Below are 22,896 nucleotides of genomic sequence, written 5' to 3' on the forward strand. Positions count from 1 at the left end.
GTCTACAGAGCGTTAGGAGAAGACACAGGGCTGGGAGAAGGCAGTGCTCAGAACTGGTCTGGAGCTCTACCTGCCTGCGTCGAGTGGAATTAACAGACCGCGACAGCCGGGGAAGCAACAGCCACCAGAGCTGTCCATGTCCTCAACCCCTGCCCCTAGGGGTTTTGTGGCCTTGCGTGGCAAAGGGGCTTTACAGATGTGGTTCTAAGGGGGCGACTGGCCTGGACTATCCAAGTGGGCCCAGCGTCGTCACGAGGGTTGGAGACACCGCATCTCACCGGCTCTGGAGACGGAGGAGGGTCCGCAAGCCGAGGGGGCAGGCGGCCTCTAGAAGGCGGAACAGGCAAGCAGGGATTCTTCCCTACAGTCTCCAGAACGGCCCCCGACTTCAGTCCAGTGAGACCCGGGTCAGACTTCCGACCTCCAGAACTGAGACAGCAAATCTGTGTCATTTCCGCCATGAGGTTTCTGGTAAACTGTCATGGCAGCCCTAGAAAACCCACACACCTACCCGGGCTGCTGCAGCACCGGGTGACTTTGATGCAGTCTCATGGAGGCTGCTGCCAACGCTGCGTCATAAGTGACTGCAGAATCAGAACGCTACTTTACAAACCTTTACGTGGTTTCATCATATGTTTCTATCGCTTCATGGGACAGTCCCGTGTTTCAAGCAGGGACTCTATGACAGTACGAGGAATCTAGAAATTTGATGCAGCTCCAAGAACCAATACACGAACCCCAAAGGCAACTGGGCCAAGGTCCCGGCCTGCCGGGTTTCCAGTGGGAAGGGTGGTCGGTGGTTCACTGTTCCATCAGGCCTGGAAATTAAAACTTGCAGTTCTTTTGCCACAAAGTATCCAGCCGAGATGAAAGGAGGCCACCGTACGTACGTCTGGTGTCTTGTAAGCTCTGCCAGTCTCCTGTCTGGGGGCTCCAACCACTGGATGCCTAACTGACTTTGGGAGCTGGAGCTTCTGTCAAATTCCTCTTGTGAATTCCAGAAAAAAGCAGAGTCCCGTGGGTACCAGCAAGAAGCCAAGAAGCAGGCCTGTCTAGTGAACGCCATCTGGAGGCCCGAGCTTGGAGCGGGGTGCCCTGCGGCCTTGTGGGACAGCTCTGCCCAGCGCTGCAGGGAGCTGGGTGGTGCTGGGACCCCACTGAAGGGGGCGCTGGGGCACTAGGCTTTGTGCTGAGTGTCCACAGGACATCTAGGGTCTACGGAAGCCCCTCCCAGAGCACCAGGTGCTGGGGACGGAGTCCAGACCGTCCAGAGACCAGCGCCGCCCGGCAGACTTCCCACGATGGTGGGAAGGTCCTCTCTCTGTGCCGTGGAATACAGCAGCCACCAGCCACGTGCGGCCACTGAGTACTGGAAATGCAGGAGGTGCCACGGAGGGGCAGCATCTGCCATTCTGCTTACCTCTAATTGTGATGCAAAAAGCCACAGGTGGCCAGCAACTGGTGTGGGGGACAGCCCAGGTGGGGGCCCCCAGGCAAAGCTGACGAGATGGAGGGCACAGCCGGAGGCAGGACTAAGTAACCTCAGTGGGAAAAGGGTCCTGGGCCAAGGCCAATGCCAGAGACACGGATGGAGCGGGTCTTCCTTGGGGCTGGACTCCCCTGACGGTGAGAACTCTTAGCCATGCTTTGCACGAGGCTCGAGAAAGCCAGGAGAGTTTCGAGCCCAACGGTGTGGGCCAGCCGCCGCTCCGGCAGGTGCATAAGGGTCAAGGGTGAGTGGCTGCATTCGATGGCCAGGCTACGAGCTCGTCACCTGGATGACAAGGCCTGGGCCATGGCAGTGGATGCCCGTGTCGATCGAGCCCGGTGGTGAGGAGCCGGCTGTGCGGCCCAGGGAGGTTCCAGGCGGGAGAAGTGGGGATGAGCAGGCTTCCTGCGGCTCAGGGCAGGTGCGCCGCGTGCCCCCGGAGTGGGGCGTCTCCCGGGCTGGATGGCTCGGCGCTGCTCTTCCCACAGCGGCCGCGCTGCCAAGGGTTTCCGACGCTAGGGACGGCTCAGTGTTGGCGTTGCAGAGAGCAGCAGCGGCGAACGCTCCTCTGAAAAGCACAGAGCTAATGAAGTAGCTTGCAGTGTCTCACGTAACACAGCCAGGAGCATTTTCTAGAAGATTCCTCACTTCCCACCCAGTCTGGGGAGAACGGCTTCTCCACACCCAGGTCCAGCTTTAAGTGTTCCTGCCTGGGCTTCCCGAGCCATGACAGCGACAGCAGCCACATGCCAGCATTCCTGTCTTCAATGGCTGCCTGGGCCTTTCCATTTCTCATCCTAAAGGGAAACAGTCAGCAACGGGGCAAACGGCCTATGAAAGTAAGTTCAGTCTTCAGGCTTCACCAGCTTGTCCTGAGCGACACCGGGGGTCCCGGGACAGCCCAGCCCACCTCGCAGGGCTGGCCACCCCTGCTGTACCCCGCCCAGTCAGGGCCCCCATCAGGAATGCCGCCCTGTGTGCCTCTCTGAGATGCCTGGCCTCCAGAGCCATGAGACAGGATGTCTGGGGCCCGTGAAGCCCCTGGTTTTGTGGGAAGTCATTAGAGCAGCCATGGCGCACTCACAGGGATGTGGTACATGTGCTGGCCACGCACCTGCCTTTCTGGACTTTTCCCCACCCTGTGAGATCAGCCGTCAGAGGGTGGGGAGACCCTCCCAAGAGGGGCAGTGGCCTCTTACGGTGGCACCGTCCAGGGTGGTGTGACTGAGTAGGCTGGACACTGGCTGTGGGCTGCTGCCGCCCTGTGACCACAGCCCTGGGGTGCCCAGGGCTCAGCCGCCTGCGTGTGCCTTTCCCGTGAAAACATCATTACTTCATGAACCGTCCTTATGCTGGTCCCATTCTATGGTCAACTTTGGGATGAGTTAGTTCGATGCCCACGAGAAGGAGGACCGCCCCATGTGCTGTGCTGTTTCTCTGTGTCCCGAGGCCGGGCCTGTCCCCTGCCCCGTGGAGGAACGCCCTGGCTCCCTCATCAGAGAAGCCAGAGAAGCAAGGGGCTTCTCAGCTCTGCTCCAGTGGGGCTGCTCCTGGGAGTCAGGGCCTGGGGCTGTTCCTCAACCCTGACCGTACTTCTCAAAACTGGGGGTCTCCCTCCTGAGCCCCTCAGATTAACCCCTTCTCCGAGCTGGGTGCTGACTTTACGGTCGGCCCTCACGAGGGAAGGACTCACACTTGTGTGGGGAAAGGGGTGACGGGGGACAGAGAAGAGATTTTACCCACCTCACCCTTTTGCAAAAGAGAGAGTGAGCTGGTGTCTGCCGGAAGCAAGCTGTAAGGAGAGAAAACGTATGGTGGGCGGAACAGTGCCCCACACCCCCGTGTGAGGCCGGTCAGAGCCTCTGGACGGGACCTGACTGGGAATACAGATCTTTGCGCATGCCGCTGAGTTAACGCTCTCTGGATGAAATTCTCCCGGGTTATCTGGGTGGGCCATAAATCCTGTGACCAATGTCCTTATAAGAGGCAAAGCAACAGAGAGAAGGGAGAGGCCACATGAAGGCGGAGGGATGTTGGAGCGATGGGACCACGAGCCAGGAAATCCCCCCCCAAGAGGCTGGCCGAGGCAGGAAGGGGGGCTCCCCTAGCACCTCCAAGCGGTTCTGTCCACACCTGGATTTGGGACCTGGGGCCTCCAGACTTTGGCAGTGCAAAGGTCTGCTGTTTGAAGCCCCCAGTCTGTGGTCCCCTGTGGTGCAGCCCCAGGACACAAACACCCTCTCCAGGGCTCTCGACTTTGCCACTGCCCCACTGCGGCCTCCAGGTCCCTTCCCGCTGGACCAGGGATGGCAGGAGTGTGGAGGCTGCATGAGAGCCCCCAGGATGGGTTTCACGGGATCTCAATAGGTTTGCATCGGAAAACTGAAGCAGAACAAGCTGGTATGTGGCCCACCAAGCCCTCGGTGAGTTTTGGGCACACTCGGGTCGCCGGCTGTCCAGAGTCCCCAGTGGGCAGGGTCACCCCAGCCTCGCACTGCATGTCCCCAGAAAGGAGCAAAGCATGGGGAAGGGGGAGGAAAGGAGCCATGCCTGCAGAGCCCGGGGCCCCCCCAGAACTGGGGACATGATGGGCCCACCCTGTGCCTGCAGCAGGTGTGGCCAGCACGCTGCCAGACCCGAGACCCCACCTGGGACACCGGTGCCGGCTCCCCAGCAGAGCCATGGCCCAGAAGAGTCCCCAGCTTCACACAGGGACACTCCTCTGGAAAACAACAAATAACATGTGATAGTGTCTAACAGCGCCTGGGGGACACTGGCACAGAAATAGGCCAGACCCCATAGCTGTTAGTGTGGGCCACATCCCTTCATGTACAAAGCAAGAAGTGATCCGAGAAAGCAGAAACCCTCTCTCTGCTCACCAGGGGCTGCTGGTGAGGGGTCCGGGGCATCACAGAGTCCAGACTGGAGCTGGGATGCCAGCGAGGGGTCCTGGGGATCAGACTCCGGGCCGGGGCTGGGATGCCCGCGAGGGGCCTGGGCAGGGACTGTGTGGGTGCAGCAGGCAGGTCTCATGGGCCACCCCTCAATCTGCCTGTTGGAGGAAACCCTCCAGAGTAGAATGTTCTGCCAGAACTACGCCTTCTGAAAATGAAGATCCTTTCTCTGTGTTTTGAAGAGGAACGTTTTAGAAACCGACAGCATCTGTCAAGGACAGCTGCTCACACGTTGCCCCAGTGACTTTCATGTTGCTAAATGGGTCCTAGAAAGGGCCCTGTCCTCCAGGAGAGTTCACGGTCTTGCCTGCGAATCAGTAATTCACACGGACCAGGAACCAACATTCTCCTTCCTCAGCTCCCCCTTGGAAGTTAATTCTGGTCGTACGAAGGATTGGGGTGAAGACTCCGGTCGTTCTCTGGGAACTTCCCTGAGCCACGCAGCACATACACTGAGCTGGCCGGCGCGGACACGGGCTCTCCAGGAAAGTCTCTTTTCCTAGTTGGCGCTTCTCAAAGGGCACTTGGGAGACACGGAACAGAGCAAGGTCCTGGAACGTGAATGCCTTTCCCACTATGGATTTTGAAGTTGTGTTTGACAATCAAGTTGTGATCGCAGGGACACGTCCAGGGAGTGGTTCTAGAAAAACAGAGGCAGGGAATCCTGGCACAGGATTCTGTCTTTCCTGAATGTTTGTTTGTGAATGTTTGTGGCACCGTGGCACTCGATACCAGAGGCCCATGGAGGACAATCCAGAACAAGACCCACTTTCCGTGGACCAGTTCTAAAATGGCGCTGAAGTCTGTGTGGCAAACACCCACCGGGTACGAAGGGTTTGTGCGAAGCAGACGGAGTGGAGCCAAACACCTTTTTCTCACCCTAAGATCGCCCAGACCCTACTAGGGCATGCTACACTTGCTCTCGATGGCCCCGGGCAGGCAGGCAGGCCTCTACCCTTCCAACGCTAGGACCCTTCCGGCCCCGTGCTGGGCGCCTTTCCCACCCGTGTTCAAGAGAGAACGTGCTGGCAGTGCTGGCCCCGCCACCTTCAAGGGTCAGGAAGGCCTTGGGGGGCTCAGGACAGACCAGTGCCACCACCACCACCCACAGCCAGGGACCGGCCTGACCCGACGGCTTTCCCAGCAAAGCTGCTTGTGAACAACGCCAGGCTCCTGCCGCAGTGACGTCACCCGAGCCCACAGCAAGAGCTCCTTGTCCCGGGCACCAAGCCTCACCGCAGAAGAACAACACACGTGGAAATCACCCTGCGTTGGGAGGGGACGGTCACTCACTTCACACCCTCAGTAGTCCCATGGGGTGGGCGTGAGGAGCTGGCCCTCTCTCCTGGGAGGCCGCCAAGTCTCTGGGACAGGGGGAGTCCCAAACCCCAGGGCTGCCTGGCTGCTGGCCCATGGGCTTCTCTGCTCGGATCCCACCGCTACTTATATCGTGGCTTATCTGTTCCTCCCCAGAGGAAACGTGGAAGGTCTGGGGCACGGCTCACCGGAGCCGTGCTCGTAAGCTCTTTAGAGGGTTCTGTTCGTGGAGCATTTTAAGAGGGGTTGGTGGCATTCCCCAGCAGCATAAAGGCCCCAGACACATCTGAACTGTGCGTGTTATAAGTCTGAAAAACCCAGCCCACCAATCCTAGCCTCATGGAGGCGTCAACAAGAGCAAAGCGCAAGACCGGCTTCCTGATCCTCTGGGGAGATGGGCAGACACGGGGCGCGGACCACCAGCAAGCTGGCTGAGGGAGCCAGAGCGCCAGGGGCCGCCCGGCTTCTCTCTGTACGCAGAGCCCGTTACCTTTTCTGATCTTGTCGTGGAAGTTGATGGCGTCCACGGAGGCAGTGACTATGTTGGTCTTGCAATGACGCGCAGCCACGATTCCGGCCACCTCGTCCATGAGCTTCATGGTGACACCTGCACGGAGAAGGGGCACGTGGCAGGTCAGACACGGGGAGGCCACCTCCCACCCTGGAGCCCAGTCATCAAAGACAAAGCCCTCCCACTCCCCAGCAGCCAGGGGCGTTGCGGGGGTGACCGGGCATGGCTGACGCCCCACACGCAGGAACCTGTGCGGGAACCTGGCTTCCTTAGCAGAGTCTGCGGACAACGGACCGCAGCTGACGGTCTAGGCCACTCACGAAACGATGGTCCTTTCCCTTCCCTCTCCAGGTACCCTGCTCCCTCAGGAAGTAAGTTACAAACCCTGCCGGCATGGCCGCGTCCAAAGTCAGGTCGCAAGCGTGAGCAAGAGCGCAGAGATCAGAGCACGCACACGCTGCCAGAGCAGGTGGAAACGGTGCAGCCGTTTGGAAAGAGGCGGGAGTTTCTCAAAAGGCTGAACAGAGAGTTACCTATGCCTGGCGGTTCCTCTCCTATGTGTGTACCCACGACAACTAAACACTCGTGGTCACACAAAAACTTGTACACGGATTTCATGACCGCGTTACGACGAACAAATAGGGGACACGAGCCACATGCACGTCAACTGACGAGCAGACGGGGAAACGCAGCCCCTCCGTACAGTGGGATATGATCCAGCAACGAAAATGAGCAAAGCCCCAACCCACGCCGCAACCACAGAGCAGCCCCGAAAACACGCTGCTCAGGGAAGAGGCCAGGTCCTAAAGACCAGACGTTGTAGGATTCCCTTTCTAAGAAAGGTCTAGAACAGGCAGAACCTGTAGAAAGCAGATTAATGGTTGCCCGGCTGGGGAATGAGAGCTGATGGGTGTGGAGCTTCTCTTTGGGGGGACGAAACTGTTCTAATATTTACTGTGGTGATGGCCGTGAACCAGAATATACCGGAAATCAATCACTTGTGACGGTGTGAATTCTCGGTAAAGCCATTACATAAAACAAACACACCAGAAAAGCCAGCCCACGGCAGGCTAAGGTGATCTTAAAACATCAGGCTGCAGGCGTTGGCTTTTGCTCAACTGCCCCCTTACTTTGGCGGGCTCACAACTGCACACCTGCTGGTCTCCCCACCCCAACACTGCCCCCCCAGGAAAACACATGCTACTTACTTCATATTCAAACATTTAAACCATATTTGTTATTAGGCTGAACTACATGAAATTGCCAATATTCAACCATGTTCGACCTGTAAAAGAAGCAGAGTGAGATGAACCAACCTAACAGCTATCAAAAGTCTTAGAAGGCGCCTGGGCGCTCAGTGACTTAAGCGTCTGACTCTGGATTTCCGCTCGGGTCATGATCTCAGGGCTGAGAATGGCATCTGCCTCTGAGCTCCGCCGAGGGGGTCTGCGAGAGATTCTCACCCTCCTTCTCACTCTGCCCACCCAACGCTTTTCTTGTGTTTAATCAATCAGTCAATCAATCATCTCAGAAACTAACGTTCATTCACCCCAGGATCCAGAATGCTTTCTAAACATCCAGAACAAGGCAGGAAAACAGACGCCATCCCACTCGTGAGAGCTCACGAGGCTTGCAGAGCCAAATGTCTGCAGGGCCAGGCGGGCGGTCAGGGGCGGTAAGCGGGGCCGCTGCCTGGCCCTCCCCACGGCCTCCCACCCCAGGAATGCCGACCTCGTGCTACCAGCTTGCGATGATTCCAGACAAGACCCGAACCTACACGTTTATAAGGCATCTACCAATTTGTAAACATTGGTGATTAATTAAAACCCTCTTACTGTGTGGGAAAAACAAAATCCAATAAACTGAAAAGAGCAGAGCTCCCCTCCGGACGGGACCAGGGGAGCAGAGATGCTGCTTACAGGGCACCTGGGACACAGAGGGACACCTGGGGTCCAGTATACTCTTCCCTCCATTCTGTGCATATCTGAGCATTCCAGAACAGTAGGTTTTTAAAAACACATCATTACCGTGACTTTTTTCATGGAAGATGCTGCTATGTAGTGGAAATGGTAGATGACCAGACGGGGACGGAGACGCAGCTGCTGCCGCCATTTTAGGAGAGATTGGTCCAGGGATTTGCTTCAGCCAAGATGGAAGGCATTGGTATCCCCGGTTTTCAAACTAATGCAGGCTCTGACCCTTACGGGTCTGAGTCTAAAGACTGTGCAGATGGCATGCTGGGGAAACAGCTTTTGAGAGGAAAGAATCGCAGGTGCCACGTTTTATCTCCAGGTGACCGAGGCCAGGGCAGGGGAAGGCCTCTGGCCTCAAACAGCTTGGGTCAGAGCTGACACAAGGGGTCACACTGCGCTCCATAAGGAGCCTATGCGGGGTGACGCTGTTACCGGAAACAGACATAGGCAGCCTCCCCGAGCCCACCACGAGGCCTTCTGGGTTTTTACCCGCAGCAGAGAGTCTCGGCCAACGCAGGGCAAAGTGCAGGCCTGGCAGGCCACATCCTCAGCCCCGCACTCCAAGGAGGGAAAAATACCAAAGAGTGCCGGGGTCACTCACTGAGCCTGTCAGTGTGGACTGCCGAGCCTCTGGACGGGCCGCACTGCGGTGTGAATGCGGTGCTGCCCTCACGGCGGTGCAGGCTTGGAGTACGAGGTCACTGCCTGGCTAGGGTCCCTGGGCAGGCAGAGACAGCCCTTGGGGGACGGGCGAGCCCCATGCCGCCCCACAGTGGACCTCCCACAGACCACCTCCTGACACCGTGTGGGTCCACGTGTGCGTGAGTGTGCAGGCAGTGAGGGGGGACGTGCGTGAGTGTGCATGTGTGTGGGGTGTGTACACACACATGTACACAGTGGACCTCCCACAGACAACCTCCTGACACCGTGTGGGTCCACGTATGTGTGAGTTGAGTGAGGGGCAGTGAGGGGGGATGTGCGTGAGTGTGCATGTGTGTGGGTGTGTATACATGTGGGGTGTGTACACACACATGTGCACGCATGTGGGGTATATGTGCACACATGTGGGCACGCGTGCACTTGCCTGTTCAGTTTTGCAGAGGGAGCGAGGGCCCACAGACTGAGTTCTCCTGGGTCGGTCTGCCTCACAGAGAACTGAGCTGTTCCAGCAGCTGGCCAGGTGGGCCCTGCTCACTCGACCTGAATTCAGAAGGCCTTTTCCCAGACTTATTCTGAGTACGATAAGCAAACCTCCTTGGGCAGCCAACAAAAGCTGGTTCAGTCCCAGGAGTGGCAGGAGAGGCTGCCTTTGCCACGAGACACCCCCACGCCAGCAATAACGTACGTTAAGGAAACGCTGGTCCAAAATCTAGGAATGGTTGAAACCAAGAATGGCAAAGAGACAGGATTCCGGGAGCAATTATGGAGGGTGTCCGGCTGCAAGACTCAGTGAAAACCCTTCCTCTTTCAGTGTTCCAGGGAGTGTTCAGGGCATTTTTTTTTTTTTTAAAGATTTTATTTATTTATTTATTTGACAGAGAGATCACAAGTAGGCAGAGAGACAGCCAGAGAGAGAGAGGAGGAAGCAGGCTCCCTGCTGAGCAGAGAGCCCGATGCGGGCCTCGATCCCAGGACCCTGAGATCATGACCTGAGCCGAAGGCAGAGGCTTAACCCACTGAGCCACCCAGGCGCCCGTGTTCAGGGCATTTTAACTGGAAAATTTTAGACGTTTGTAACAGTATTACGTGTAGCTGTCCTTTTCTTAGATGGAGCCCCTATCAAGATCCTTCTGATGAGACTGAGACGAGGAGGGTTTTTTGAGAGAAAATGGAGACCGAGAAGTTCGGCCCAGGAGATGGGAACCAAGTGGACGCGTGGTAGAGAAGTAGCAGTGTCGTGGGGAGCTGGTCGGGAACAAGAGTTTGGTTTCCAGCAGGGCCAGGGGCCGCCGCAGCTGCAGCACACGGGACTAGCATGTGCCAGGTCTGCCCTGGAGGGTGAGGACCATGTTTTGCTCACGGATGTATCCCGGAGTGTCTGCTCTGTGGGAGCCTCTCTATGAACAGTGAATGCAGGAATGCAGGAAGGACGGACGGACTGACTGGACAGCAGCCCTGGGAGGGAGGCATGTTATGGTCTCCACTTTCCAAAGCAGGAAACGGAGGCACAGAGACACGCGTCCACAGGCACAACACTCACTCGGGGTAGAGTGGGGACCAGCCCATAGAGCGGGAACCATCGCAGCTGAGCCGCATCGCCTGCCTCCGGGACCCGCAGCGCGGAGACGAGAGGCGGAATTCCCGCCCGAGATGGGATACGACGGAGAGAGTGCAAGACCACGGCGCCGGGCAGGGGTGGCGGCAAAACGAGCGCGTGTGGGCGTGGAAGGGCAGGAGACCAGAGCTGCCAGCGTGAGCCGTCAGGCGGTGCCATCCGCTTCGGGGTCTGGGGCTTGGGGGAGGACGGTAAGGAGGTGGAGAAGGTAGAGTCTGAATTGCAAGTAGTGTTCGGGACGCAGGAAGTACCTACAATGAACCCCTCGTTTGTGGGTCCTGAAAAGCAGAAGCCATCAAGAGAGGGAGGCTAAATACAAGAAGGGCTTCTTCCTCATTTATCCAAAATGCAGGCAGATTTCACAAGCGGCGGCACCTAGGTGGCTCATTGGGTTAAAGCTTCTGGCTTCGGCTCAGGTCATGATCCCAGGGTCCTGGGATCGAGCCCCACATCGGGCTCTCTGCTCAGCAGGGAGCCTGCTTCCCCCCTACACCATCTCTGCCTGCCTCTCTGCCTACTTGTGATCTCTGTCAAATAAATAAATAAAATCTTAAAAAAAAAAAAAAGATTCCACAAGCAACTTCATTGTTTAAAATTGCTAAAAAATATCACATGACTCCAGCGTGTGCTGACCCCGATCCACTCTGAGCCCAGGGCAGACCCAGGGAAAGACCCCCTCAAGCGCTGCACCCCAGACCCACCGTGGCACCGAAGCCAGCAGCAGGCGGTGACACACCACATTGTCTGTGCCGCCCCCAGGTCAGAACCTGGCAGAGCGCGCTCAGGAAACAGTTGTGCTGAATGAATGAGCGACTAAACCAGGAAACTAATGAAAGGTCACCCTCTACAGAGCACATTCAGCCCAAGGAAGCGGCCCCACGAGGAGGGGGTCAGCCCCATGCTTGGGTAACAATCTGGTTTGTGACCAGCCACAAGCCGGAGCTGGGGAAGACACTCGTGTCTGATCAAGAGCCACGTGAGCTGGGTGACTTGTCACGGAACAAAACTGGTGCTCACAGTACAATTACTTTTTGCTATGCCTGTTGGAGAGAAACAAATGAGAAGACAGTCTCCTCACAAAAACAGACACACAGATCAATGGAACAGAATAGAGAGCCCAGAAACGGACCCTCAACTCTATGTCAGCTAATCCTCAACGGAGCAGGAACGTCCAATGGAAGTAAGTCTCTTCAACAAATGGAGTTGGGGAAATTGGACAGCCACATGCAGAAAAACGAAACTGAACCATTTCCTTATACTACACACAAAATAAAACTCAAAATGGATGAAAGACCTCAATGTGAGACAGGAATCCATCAAAATCCTAAGAGAAGAACATACACAGCAACTTCTGTGACCTCGGCAGCAGCAACTTCTTGCTAAACACGTCCCCAGAGGCAAGGGAAACAAAAGCAAAAATGAACTCTTAGGACTTCTTCAGGATAAAAAGCTTCTGCACAGCAAAGGAAATAGCCCACAAAACCAAAAGATAAGGGCAGAACGGGAAAAGATGTTTGCAAATGTCTTATCAGATAAAGGACTAGTATCTAAAATCTATTAAGAACTTATCAAACTCAACACCCAAGGAACAAATAATCCAATCAAGAAATGGGCAGAAGACAGGAACAGACACTTCTGCAAAGAAGACTTCCAGATGGCCAACAGACACATGAAAAAGTGCTCAGCATCCCTCGGCATGAGGGAAATGAACATCAAAACCACAGTGAGACACCACCTCACACCAGTCAGAATGGCTAAAATCAGCAAGTCAGGAAACGACAGGTGTCTGTGAGGATGTACAGAGAGGGGACTGCTGGTGGGAAGGCAAGCTGGTGCAGCCACTCTGGAAAAGAGCATGGAGGTGCCTCAGAAAGTTGAAAATAGAGCTACCCTATGACCCTGCACTTACACTACTGGTATCTACCCCGAAGATACAAACGTAGTGATCTGAAGGGGCACGTGCACCCCAGTGTTTATAGCAGCAACGTCCACAATAGCCAAACTATGGAAAGAGGCCAGATGTCCAACAACAGATAAATGGATAAAGATGTGGGATATCTACAAAGGAATATCACACAGCCATCAGAAATGAAATCTTGCATTTGTAGTGACAGGGATAGAACTAGAGGGTATTATGCTAAGCAAGACAAGTCAATCAGAGAAAGAACTGTCATGTAATTTCACTCATATATGGTATTGGAGAAACAAGACAGAGGATCATAGGGGAAGGCAGCGGAAAATAAAAGATGAAATCAGAGCGGGAGAAAAATCTTAAGAGACTCTTTAACTCTAGGGAACCAACGGAGGCTGCTGGAAGGGAGAGGCGTGGGGTAACTGGGAGACAGGCATCAAGGAGGCATGTGATGTGATGAGCACTGGGCGTTATATGCAGCATATGAATCACTGAACTCTACCTCTGAAACTCATAATACATTATGTTAATTTAATTTAAATTTTAAAAATTAAAACAAGATAACCTCCTCCAGACCCTAACAGCCAGCATACAAATCTGAGTTGGGACAGGGGAGAGAACCGTGATTAGCTGCAAACCTCACAAAGAAAAAAAAAATCAGCATTTTATGGCAAAGGACTCATGGACTGAACCCACAGACTTCTGCTGCCCAGAGACGGGAGAGGCTGGTCGCACCATGGGTGTCCATTACGAGACTGTGCCCCAACTTGGGGATTTATCCCAGGCACCGGCAACAGAGACGAATGTGGGCAGTGCGCGGTGCGGCCGGGCGGCAATCTCACACGGCCACACGCGGAGGCCTGGGAAGAGTTCGGGGTCTGCTGCACCGGGGACAGCCTCGGGGCGCAGGGTCCAAGCTGCAGGAAGGCTCTCACCACGTCCATTAATCTGAACCTCCCACGGAGGCCACAGCCGGTTCAACGGGAAGTGACAGCAAGGCAGTCTTCAGGGTTCACTACATGGAAAATCTCTGTCCAGAACTCAAGTGTTTGAATCAGGGAAGTCTCTTTGAGGGCCCCCAGGTGACTCATGAAGAGTAGGACTCTTAACTTCGGCTCAGTTATGAGATCTCAGTTGTGAGATCGAGCTGTGCGTCGGGCTCTGTGCTGGGCATGGAGCCTGCTTGGGATTCTCTCTCTCCTCCCTCTGCCCCTCCTCCGGGAAAAAAGAAAGAAAAAGGAGGTGTCCTGGGGCTTTCGGAGCTGGAGGCAACGGCCCCCTAGGGTCCTGCATGTCAAGGGAAGTCTGGTGCCTGCTTAGAGGGAAGAGAGTGGATCCAAAGTCGAGATTCTAATAAGATGTTAATTCAAGCTGTCTCTCCGTCTTCGTAGTACGGAGAGAACCCACGTGGGGCACATCGCTGTATGGGGCTGTTCTGAGATGCTCCTGTCATCTGTGGCTGGGAGACAGCCACGAGGTCACGTGGCCCAGGTGGACGTAAGACCATGAAAAATCTCGTCCCGTCCTGACATATTTGTAAGGACAAGTACCGCAAAGCGAGGGCGGCAGACGCAGTACGCTATGACCTGTCCCCAGAGAGAGAGAAACTGTGTCAAACACAAACACTCCCCGCCCTGGGAAAGCCCCCTGCGCTCCTCGACACGGAACTCCCTACCTCCTGCTCCCTTTTCTACACTTGCCCGTGAAACATCGAGTACCCGAGCCTTCCAAAACGTGCCTCGGCCGGGGTCCCGCCGGAACAGCGGGTCAGTTTCTCCCCGTGCCGGCACACTGGGGGCTGCCCGCGACGGGGACGTCACTTTGGCAAATTACAGTCTGTCGTGTGCTGTCCTGAGTACCCGGGAATCGCCATTTTAAAAATGACAACAAAATTGTAGATTCGCTGTCCTCAGAGGCTGCACCCATGTCAGGAATTATGGGAAGGACGAAGACGAGACCTGCTCGGCCACGAGCGCGCACATAAACAGCGGGCACCAGAGATATTTTTGAATCTAACATTTAACTGCTCATAGGTTTTTTAAGTATCGACAACATGTTGGCTGGCTTAAAAATAGAGGCTTAAGTTTATTCTCAGGCCCGACTGGCTGCCTGGGTCACGCTTGCCTACAAACCCAGAGCGGCAGTTAGCAGCTCCCAGCCCAGCGCCGCCGCTGCCCGCCCCGTGGGTGGCGATTTGAGATGCCCCCGTTTCTATATTTAATCCTAGCTGACGGAGTGTGGGTGCCAGGCTCCTATATTAAGAAAACAATAGTAAGTTCATCCTATTTTAACTAGCCCACCCCTCCGCAATGGCAACGGGTTATTCTGGGAGCCGGCTGAGTGACAGCCTCCCCAGACAGTCCCACGGCTCCCTGCCCGGTTCCAGAAGCACCTGTGGGCAGCTCTGTGAAAAGCGACTGGGCCGGGAGGGGTCAGGGGAGTATTAGGTAAGGTAATTAGTAAGGATTATTTGTCGCAATTAATACACAGGGTAATAAAGAGGATGGGGTTCTAACGTTAGAATATCAAAAGCAGGAACTTGGGCAGAGGCCTCAGGCACAGCAGGACCGTGGCTCCCACACGCCTCGGGGCCAGGGAAAGGGGCTGCCTGGCGGTCACCGCTCTCGCTCTGTGTCAGGTCACAACTGCATGTGTTCACTGCTGTTTGAGAATCGATGCTTCCCTCTTGCGAACAAGGCAGCAGGGAAAGCAGGGCAGGCGGCTTCCTGTCCCAACCGCCAAGGAGATTAGGGATCAGCGGGCCTGTACGCTCAGCCCCCTCCCCGCTACCCACTCTGGGAAGGGCGGACTGAGTCCCGGGGGCCACACAGGGCCTGGTCGCGTCTCTGAAGGCCGAGAACCACTCCACGGGGGCATCAGTTTCCTCAGAGGAAAGACTCGAGTCAGGGTGAAGGGTAATATTTATGCTCGTAATCCTAAATGGGAAAGACACTGTTAGGGGACATCAGTGGCCCTAACGATGCAGCTAAATGGGCAGTAAAAGCTAATTAATTCTGGCACCAAAGATGAAAGATCCCAGGACACCCACAGAGAAGGACATTCTGGTGCCGTACAGCTGAGGTTCTCAAGCAAAACGTACACATTTCTGGGTGAAGACGCCCCTGGCTGGAGAGGCCACTGAGAGGGCCAGCGGGCAGGAGGAAACCAGTCCGTGGGACAGGCGTGAGCAGGGTGGTCCACCTGGCGGCACAGACCCCGCTGTCAGCCTGGAGGGGAGGACGGGGAGCGGCCGGCTGGTCCACTCACCTGGGCTTCTGCCTCTGGCCCCGCATCCTGGAACCACCTGGGTGGTCATGAAGCTGCTCTGTGGGGCTTTCGCTACAAAGAACATTTTCAAAACCAAAGATCCTTAGAAAGTGGGAAGCGGGAGGAGCACTCGGCTGCGCCGCGAAGGGGCCGGGCCCCGAAAAAGCATTTGCTTCCTCACCCCAGGCACCCCCAGACCCCAGGAACCCCCAGACCCGTTCCTCAAAAGGCAGAAACATGCCTCCCCCCGCTTTCTCCCTCCTCTCCGACCGAGGGCTTGGCGCCCTGTCTACCACACAGCAGGGGCCCCGGCTAAACGAGGCCATAAAACTGGAAAGGAGCATCTGTGCCTGGTTCCGTATTTTGTGTGAAATCGATTCCTCCCACGGGTGCAAAACGCTGCTCATTCCCAACCGCCCCACGGAATCCAAGCGCACAAGAGCCTCTGGGCGGGAGGCCCCTTCTGCACCTTGTCTCCCAGACGGGCTCTGCTTGGGCCACCAGGCTTGTCTCCGCCTGTGAACCACCTGTCTCCCTGCCGCCTTCTCCTTCGGGTCCCCGCTAAGCCGCGCAGTCCCCCAGCCTCAGAACCCCCGGGAGCCACACGAGGCCCCTTGGCTGCTGGGTGTTTCGGACCCGCGGTGTCTGCGTCAGGCTCTGCCGCACGCCTGCGCCTCACGGTCCTGCACATGCTCCTCCGTGGGGCTGACTCGGCCGTCGTGCTGCGGCCCCGCACTCTCTCCAGGTCATCCACTCGGCACCCTGCATGTCTACTCGGCTCCAGGCCCTGCTTTCAGGGCTGAGGATGCCGCAGTGAGCCCATGAAACCAAGGCCCCCCACCGTGAGCCTGCTCTCTGGGTGGGGCGGGGAGCCAACGGGCAGGTGTTTGTTAGGGCGTGGTAAATGCTTGGGCACCCCGTGAGCACATCGGGGAGGGGGTCCACCTTTCACAGGGCCCCGGGAAGACCCGCCTTTCCTCCAGTGACCTGCAGAGAAAGGGGAGCAGCTGGGCAGCTGTCGGGGTGGCAGAAGCTCAGCAGAGGGAACAATGACAGCCCGGGAAGAGGAAGCGGCGGCGGCAGAGCCCGCAGCTGGAAAGGCCCCAGGCTTCTTGGGAAAGTGAGGGACCAGAGGAGGGCGAGAGGGGACAAGATGGGGAGGACTGGGAGGCATAAGGGAAGGCCCTCTTGGAGGGAGGCCTCAGAAGGACAGACGCGGCACAAATAAGTTCGGACTTTGGGGCGCCTGGTGGCTCAATCGGTTGAGCGAGTCTTGATCTCGGCTCAGGTCATGGTCTCAAGGGCGCGGGATCCAGCCTTGTATGTGGCTTGCGCTGGGCCTGGCGCCTACTTAACATTCTCTCTCTTCCCCCTACCTCTACAAAAAAGGAAGGAAAGACAGATCTGGCTTCTTCTGGGAGCGAGACAGAAGCCGCTGCGGGGCCTGGAACAGGCCGGGCTGGACTGTGCTTCTGCTCTGAAGGGACAGATGAGGCTGCCGTGTAGAGAGGACACGCTTGAGGGGTCAGGCAAGAGGCCACTTCAGTGGAAGTAGGGAGCAGGAGGGGGCAGTGTTGGTGGGGAGAGCTCCCATTCTGATCTGTTTGGCAGGTAGCGCCCAAAGGACTGGCCGATAGATGGGGAGCAGAGCCCGAGAGAGAGCCAGCTGAGTCCGGGAAGGTTGTGGGAATTCTGGCCAGACGACCGAGGGGGTGGCCTGGCCACCGCTGCAGGGGGAGCGCTGGGGGAGCCCATCAGCCATCCCAGAGGAGGTCCAGGGGACTCAGCTGCAGCGATAAACCTGGGAGCCGAGGGCCCAGGGCAGCATGAGGCCAGCTGCGTCCCCGAGGGAGGGAGCAAGCATGAGGCCCCAAGGCCATGGGCGCGAGGAGGGGAGGGAAGGGGCCTAGGGAGGGAGGCTGAGAGGAGGGGCTGCACGAGCCGTGCGCGCCAAGACCTGCTCTGGGGCTTTGGCAATGGCGGGCCAGAGGGCTCCTTGACAGGAGGGAAGTGTTGGGAGCAGGTTCCAGAAAGGATGAGAAGAGAGCCAGGAGGACGGAGGACAGACAGCTCACCAAGGCACCAAGATGGAAGGGGAGGGGAGGCATGGCAGGGGGCCCGGGGGCCCGGGGAGGCCGCTCAGCCAGGAAAGAGATGACTGGCCTCCCCAGCTGGCTTGAGGACACCGAGGACACTGTGACAAGTGGCACCCCAGTAACTCCAACTGAGAAAGGTTTTATGACAGTCACGATTCCGTTATTCTTTTTCCAAAGCAAGTCAGCTGCAGATCTGGGAGCCCCGTCAGGTCAGCAAGGTCACCCCAGAAATCGGGGGCCCCAGCACAGACCATCAGAGTGTCTTAGAGCTAGAGACAGGGGTCCCCACAGATGAACTTATTTGCAGACTCACGGGGACGCACAGGCTAGGAAATGACTCACCCCAGCCCCTTATTTTCTGAAACCGAGGCATTCTTTCCCAGGGCCGACCAGTGCTCACGCTCCCTGTGTCAGGCGTCCCTTCCCGGCTGACGGGCTCCGCGGCCGGGGTGCAGCCATGGCTGAAACCGACCAGACCGCTGGCCTCGGCAACAGAGGCAGAATGGGTCCAGCTGAGGGGTCGGCGGCCACCCCACACTCCAGCCGAGTGCCAGGCAGGATCAGGCATATGGACGTGGGCTCCCCTGCAGCACGCCGCTGCCTCTGCGTGCTGGAAAGCCCAGCCTGTCCTCCAAGTGCCCGTCGACTGGGGCCCCGTCTGGAGCTTGATCTAAGGAGGCTGGAGCGCCACACTCAGCTGGATTTACGAGCTGCGATTCTGAGACAAACCGCTAATGGCTCAGGACACAGCTAGTGAGCAGCATCAACTCCAACCACCTTTCCGAATGACGTCTTTCGCTCACTCAGCGGACACCAAGTTCCTTCCATGCATAAGGTTCTCTGCGAAGTGGCTGGGAACGGAGGAAGTCAGGACAGGAAAGCTTGCCACCTCCAGGAAATAAACACCTGAGAATATCGCCACCATTCGAAGTGACAGAAAGACCGAAATGTGTAAGAGAGAAACACGCACGTGAGGAGGCAGAAGGAGGAAGGGGAGGTTGCTCCTCCCTGGGGAGACGGGGCTCCTGGAGCACCAGGGAGGAGACGGCATGAGGGCTGGGCACACAGAATGGACGCGGGTGAGGAGAGGCCGAGCAAAGATATGGAGAAAGAAAAGCAAGAGGCGCGCTTAGGGAAAGACGGTCTCGAGGGCAGCGACGAGGCGGGGCAGCGTCCTGCAGGCAGCGGCGGGACCTGCGCCAGGAGAGCTGCGGCTGCAGAGTCAGGCTTTGCCGAGAGTGATGTGCTGCCTGGGGCAGGTCAGGGAGGGGAGATGCCGGACGTGTGGGGCCCCAGGACCCCGCAACCTGGGGAGGACAGGAAGGGGGCCGGGCTCGGACAGCCCAACATTCTCAGGTCCCATGGCTGGGAGGTGGGACCAGGGCGGGGACAGCAGCGGGCGGGGGGGGGGGGGGGTCCTAAGATGCGTGCACAGCCGGGCCTGCTGCCGCCCCCGTCCCCCTCCATCCTGGGGGTGGATCTGCTGCTCTTTTTCCAATTCTAGCACTCAGTTATTTTTAATTTTTCTTTTTAGGTAGCACAAGTTCCAAGTGACCCACTCTCTCCTCTGAGAGTATCTTTAGCCAAACCCGAGTTTTGACAGGAAACGCTCTTCTTTCTGCTATTTGCGGCTCTGGACTGTCCAGAAGCCCGGACTTGACTCTTCCATTTAGAGGACGGGCTTGACTCACAGGTGGCTACATTCCTGTTACCGTTAAGATGCGCTTTGTGCCCACGTAAACGTATCTTACAAACACCTCCCTGGATGGGAGAAAAGAGCACGTGCTCTCCGTGTTCCCTCTGCGTCTGGACTAAAGCTAGTAAACCAAGTAAATATTACAGCTGACCTTGGAACAACACGGTGGGGTTACGCATGCCGATCCCCTCACAAACCCGCCCGTAACTTTCGACTCTCCCAAACCTAACTACGAGCAGCTCACCGCTGAGCACGCGCCCCCCCCCACAGGACCCGTGGACTAACACGGGCTGTGTGTGTCAACTGCATCGTACACGGTGCCGTGCGGCAAAGTCAGCAAAGAGGAAGAAAATGACATGAGAATCCCAAGGAGGAGACACGCTGTCCTGTCTTTGTTGAAAAAAATCCAGACATAGGAGGACCCGGGTGGTTCAAACCCGCACTGCTCAAGGGCCTGCGGTTTGTAACCGCCACCAGCCTTTACGAAGTGTTCCCTACGTGCCGGCGGTTTACCCCGTATCATCTCATTTAATCCGCCCTCTCCAAACCCCTGTACGGAAAGGGAGGCTATGAGGCCCGGGTGGGCCGGTGAGGACAGCCACGCTGTTCCAGCGGGCGTCGTCCTCATGCACTGCACAGAAGTGGCGCGAACAGCCGCGTGGAGAAAGGCCGAGAAAGGCCAGGTCCGCGGGGCCGCTGCCAGGGGAGACATCGAGACCACTCGAGCAGGGAAGAACGAATTTATCAGAGGCCACGGGGCCGGGTGAGGCATGAGGAGAAAAGATGCAGAAGGAGGAGAAGGTCCGGGACTGATGTGGGGGAGCAAAGGCACCCAGGCCTCAGGCGACAGGGGCGACCTGCGATTCAGGAAGGCTCCCAGAAGCCCTCACTGTCGGCATGGGGACAGTCATCTGGGAAGCGCTTGACTATGCAGATGCCGGGGCCTGCCCCGGACTTATTGGAGGCTTCTCGGGGTGGGGTCTGGCCTCTGTCCACACTCGGGCACTCTGGCCCCAGCACAGATTTGGTGTGGGGAGACATGAACCCGGGAGAGGACTTGGAGGGGGGTGGGCGTCCAATGTTCTTGAGAGGTTGGGGGAATGGGTGAGAGGGCATAGTCGCTGGGGGCACTGAGACAAAGGCCCCTCCCTGGGAGTCTCTGGGAGCCCCGAATCACGAGAACCACCAGGCCATTTGTATCAAAATGCAGGTCCCCAGGCCAGGGCCCAGACCAGCTCATCACAGCCTCCTGGAGAAGGCCCAGGAATCTGTGTTCCTAACAGGCACCAAGATGACTGCTGAGGGACAGACAAGTTTAGGAAACCAGGTCAGCCCCAGTTCACCGCCACGCTGCTGCCTTCTCGTCTTGGAGCAGAGGCAGTTTTTACTCAGAACCAGATGTGACTGTGAACACAAGATCCCTACCACAGACAACCCCACGCCCCCTCCTAGAGGTCCGGGACAGGCAGCAGAGAGGCGACTGGCATCACCCAGGTCAGCCCCTGGGTCGAGGGCCCCGCAGGTCCACCCCTCACAGAAGCTCTGGAAGGTGCAGTCGGGGCCAATCATCCAGAACAGAGCTCTGCCTGCCCCCAACACCCTTCCCTGAGTCTGTAAACTTCCTTCCTTTCTGGGGTTTTCCACAGGGTTATTAAGAGGACAACAATAATTAACTTTAAGAACAAGGTTCTCTGTCATCTAGTTTGTAAGTCGTTAGCACGACACGGCACTGGCTGCTCATTTAAGGACGCCGGGGAACAGTGGGGACCACTGGGAATAGTGTTCCGAGGCAGGACACACTCTGGGCGCCGGGTCTGAGCACGGTTCACTGTTCCGAGCTGTGGCCTCCTCCCCAGGGCCGCACGTTCCCAGCAGCTGCTGGTAACTCATGGGCTGACCCGTCTGTCAGAATCACCAGGACCCCAGCACTCGGCCTCCACAGGGCACCTGGTCCAACTGGGGGGCAGGGGGGTGAGGCGGGCATCTGCATTTTTGAGGGCCCTGGCGATCCAGACAGGCGGCGAGGATGAGACCACAATCCACGACCTCTCGGGAAAGTGGACCGACAGACACCACGGGAAGGATGAGCTGGCCCCTGGGGCGGACACCCGCAAGTGGGTGGGAAGAAGGTCGGAAGCCCGAAAGAAGCACTGACTCGGAGGAAAAGGCAGAAAAGGCAGAACGGAGACGCACCAGAGGGGGGCGCACTGAGGTGTAAGAGGCTGTGGAAAGCTGCAGGGATGGAGCCGGGACCCCCCAGCGCGGTCCCCAGACTCGGGACTGCTGGGCTGCTCTGAACCTCCCCAGCGCGGTCCCCAGACTCCGGACAGCTGGGCTGCTCTGAACCCCCCCGGGTGGGGGGGCGGTTGTTCAGAGCAGGCTCCGGGGCAGGAGAGCAGCGTGGGTTGTGGGGGGGGTGGGGTGGCGGGGGGGGTGCCACTGCAAAGGAGAGGAGCCCAGGAAACGCGGACCTCTCAATTCCATGTTATTGGGGAAGGCAGTGCGCAGGAAGCTTGTGGATGGGCCCAGGGCAGAGGCCAGAGCGAGCCGTGAGGCTCAGGGAAGAGGGACAGGCCGAGGTGCAGCCAGAGAGCAGAGGAGAGAACCACAGACTCCCCACATCTCGGAACGGGGATCTTGGCTGCCGAAAGAGGAGCACCGATGCCTCCAAGCCCTGGGGAGACAATGACACACCCAGCCAGGAAACGCTCGACATATGCCAAATCCAGAAAAACTACTCCTGAGGCCCCCACAGAGACTGCCCCCCAATGACTTCTCCCTCTCTCCTACAGCAGCTCTCGAGTTTGACTGACACGTCTGGCCAGCTAGACCCACCAGCAGACACGAGCGGCTGGTGCCGCTTCCTGGGAGCCCCCCGGCCTTCCGGGCTGGAACACTGGTGCCACCACATGCCCCCCCACCACCCAAATGGGGCCACTCCAGGGATGGCAGACTGGGCAGAGGGAGCCTGGGTCGCCAACACCAGCGAGCTTCCCGAGGAGCCCTGGACATCTTACAGCTTCGTCATCCCACAGGGCGCAGCTGTCGTCTGTCTGGTGGAAGCCACTATGTGGGGCCTTCCGCACAGCCGCTGAGCCTTTCATCCGGCTGACATACGCCTTCCCTAGGAAGCCACCAGAAAACAAACTCTGTGAGGATGACCAGCACAGGGCAGTGCAGGCAGAGCAGTCCATCTTGCGGGGAGCGGAGGGGGGCCCTCTGCAAGGAAACGCATCCTGCACGGCTGTCCGGCAGGTGTAACTACACCGAGAGGCATTCCACAGGGCAACGGGGGCTGGGTGTTCGGAGCGGGTGGGAGACACGGCGATGCGATGAGTCTGCGGCCGGCCCACCAAGTGACCCCCAGAGAGACAGAGCCACAAGCCAGGAGCACGGCCAGAGCTGT

The 22,896-nt window shown here is 57.6% G+C and overlaps 1 protein-coding gene across 4 annotated transcripts in view; it reads right to left on the minus strand.

The window, feature by feature from the left end:
* The window catches only part of ACOT7 (acyl-CoA thioesterase 7), a 94,722-nt gene that overhangs the window by 19,205 nt on the left and 52,621 nt on the right, over positions 1-22,896 (minus strand). For all 4 annotated transcript variants that reach the window (XM_059135155.1, XM_059135154.1, XM_059135156.1 and 1 more), the window contains exon 7: positions 6,251-6,367. In XM_059135155.1, coding sequence (XP_058991138.1) covers positions 6,251-6,367 — 117 coding nt within the window. The remainder of the gene's footprint in view (positions 1-6,250; positions 6,368-22,896) is intronic.

The sequence above is a fragment of the Mustela lutreola genome, chromosome 10, assembly GCF_030435805.1.
Source record: "Mustela lutreola isolate mMusLut2 chromosome 10, mMusLut2.pri, whole genome shotgun sequence".
Taxonomy (NCBI): Eukaryota; Metazoa; Chordata; class Mammalia; order Carnivora; family Mustelidae; genus Mustela; species Mustela lutreola.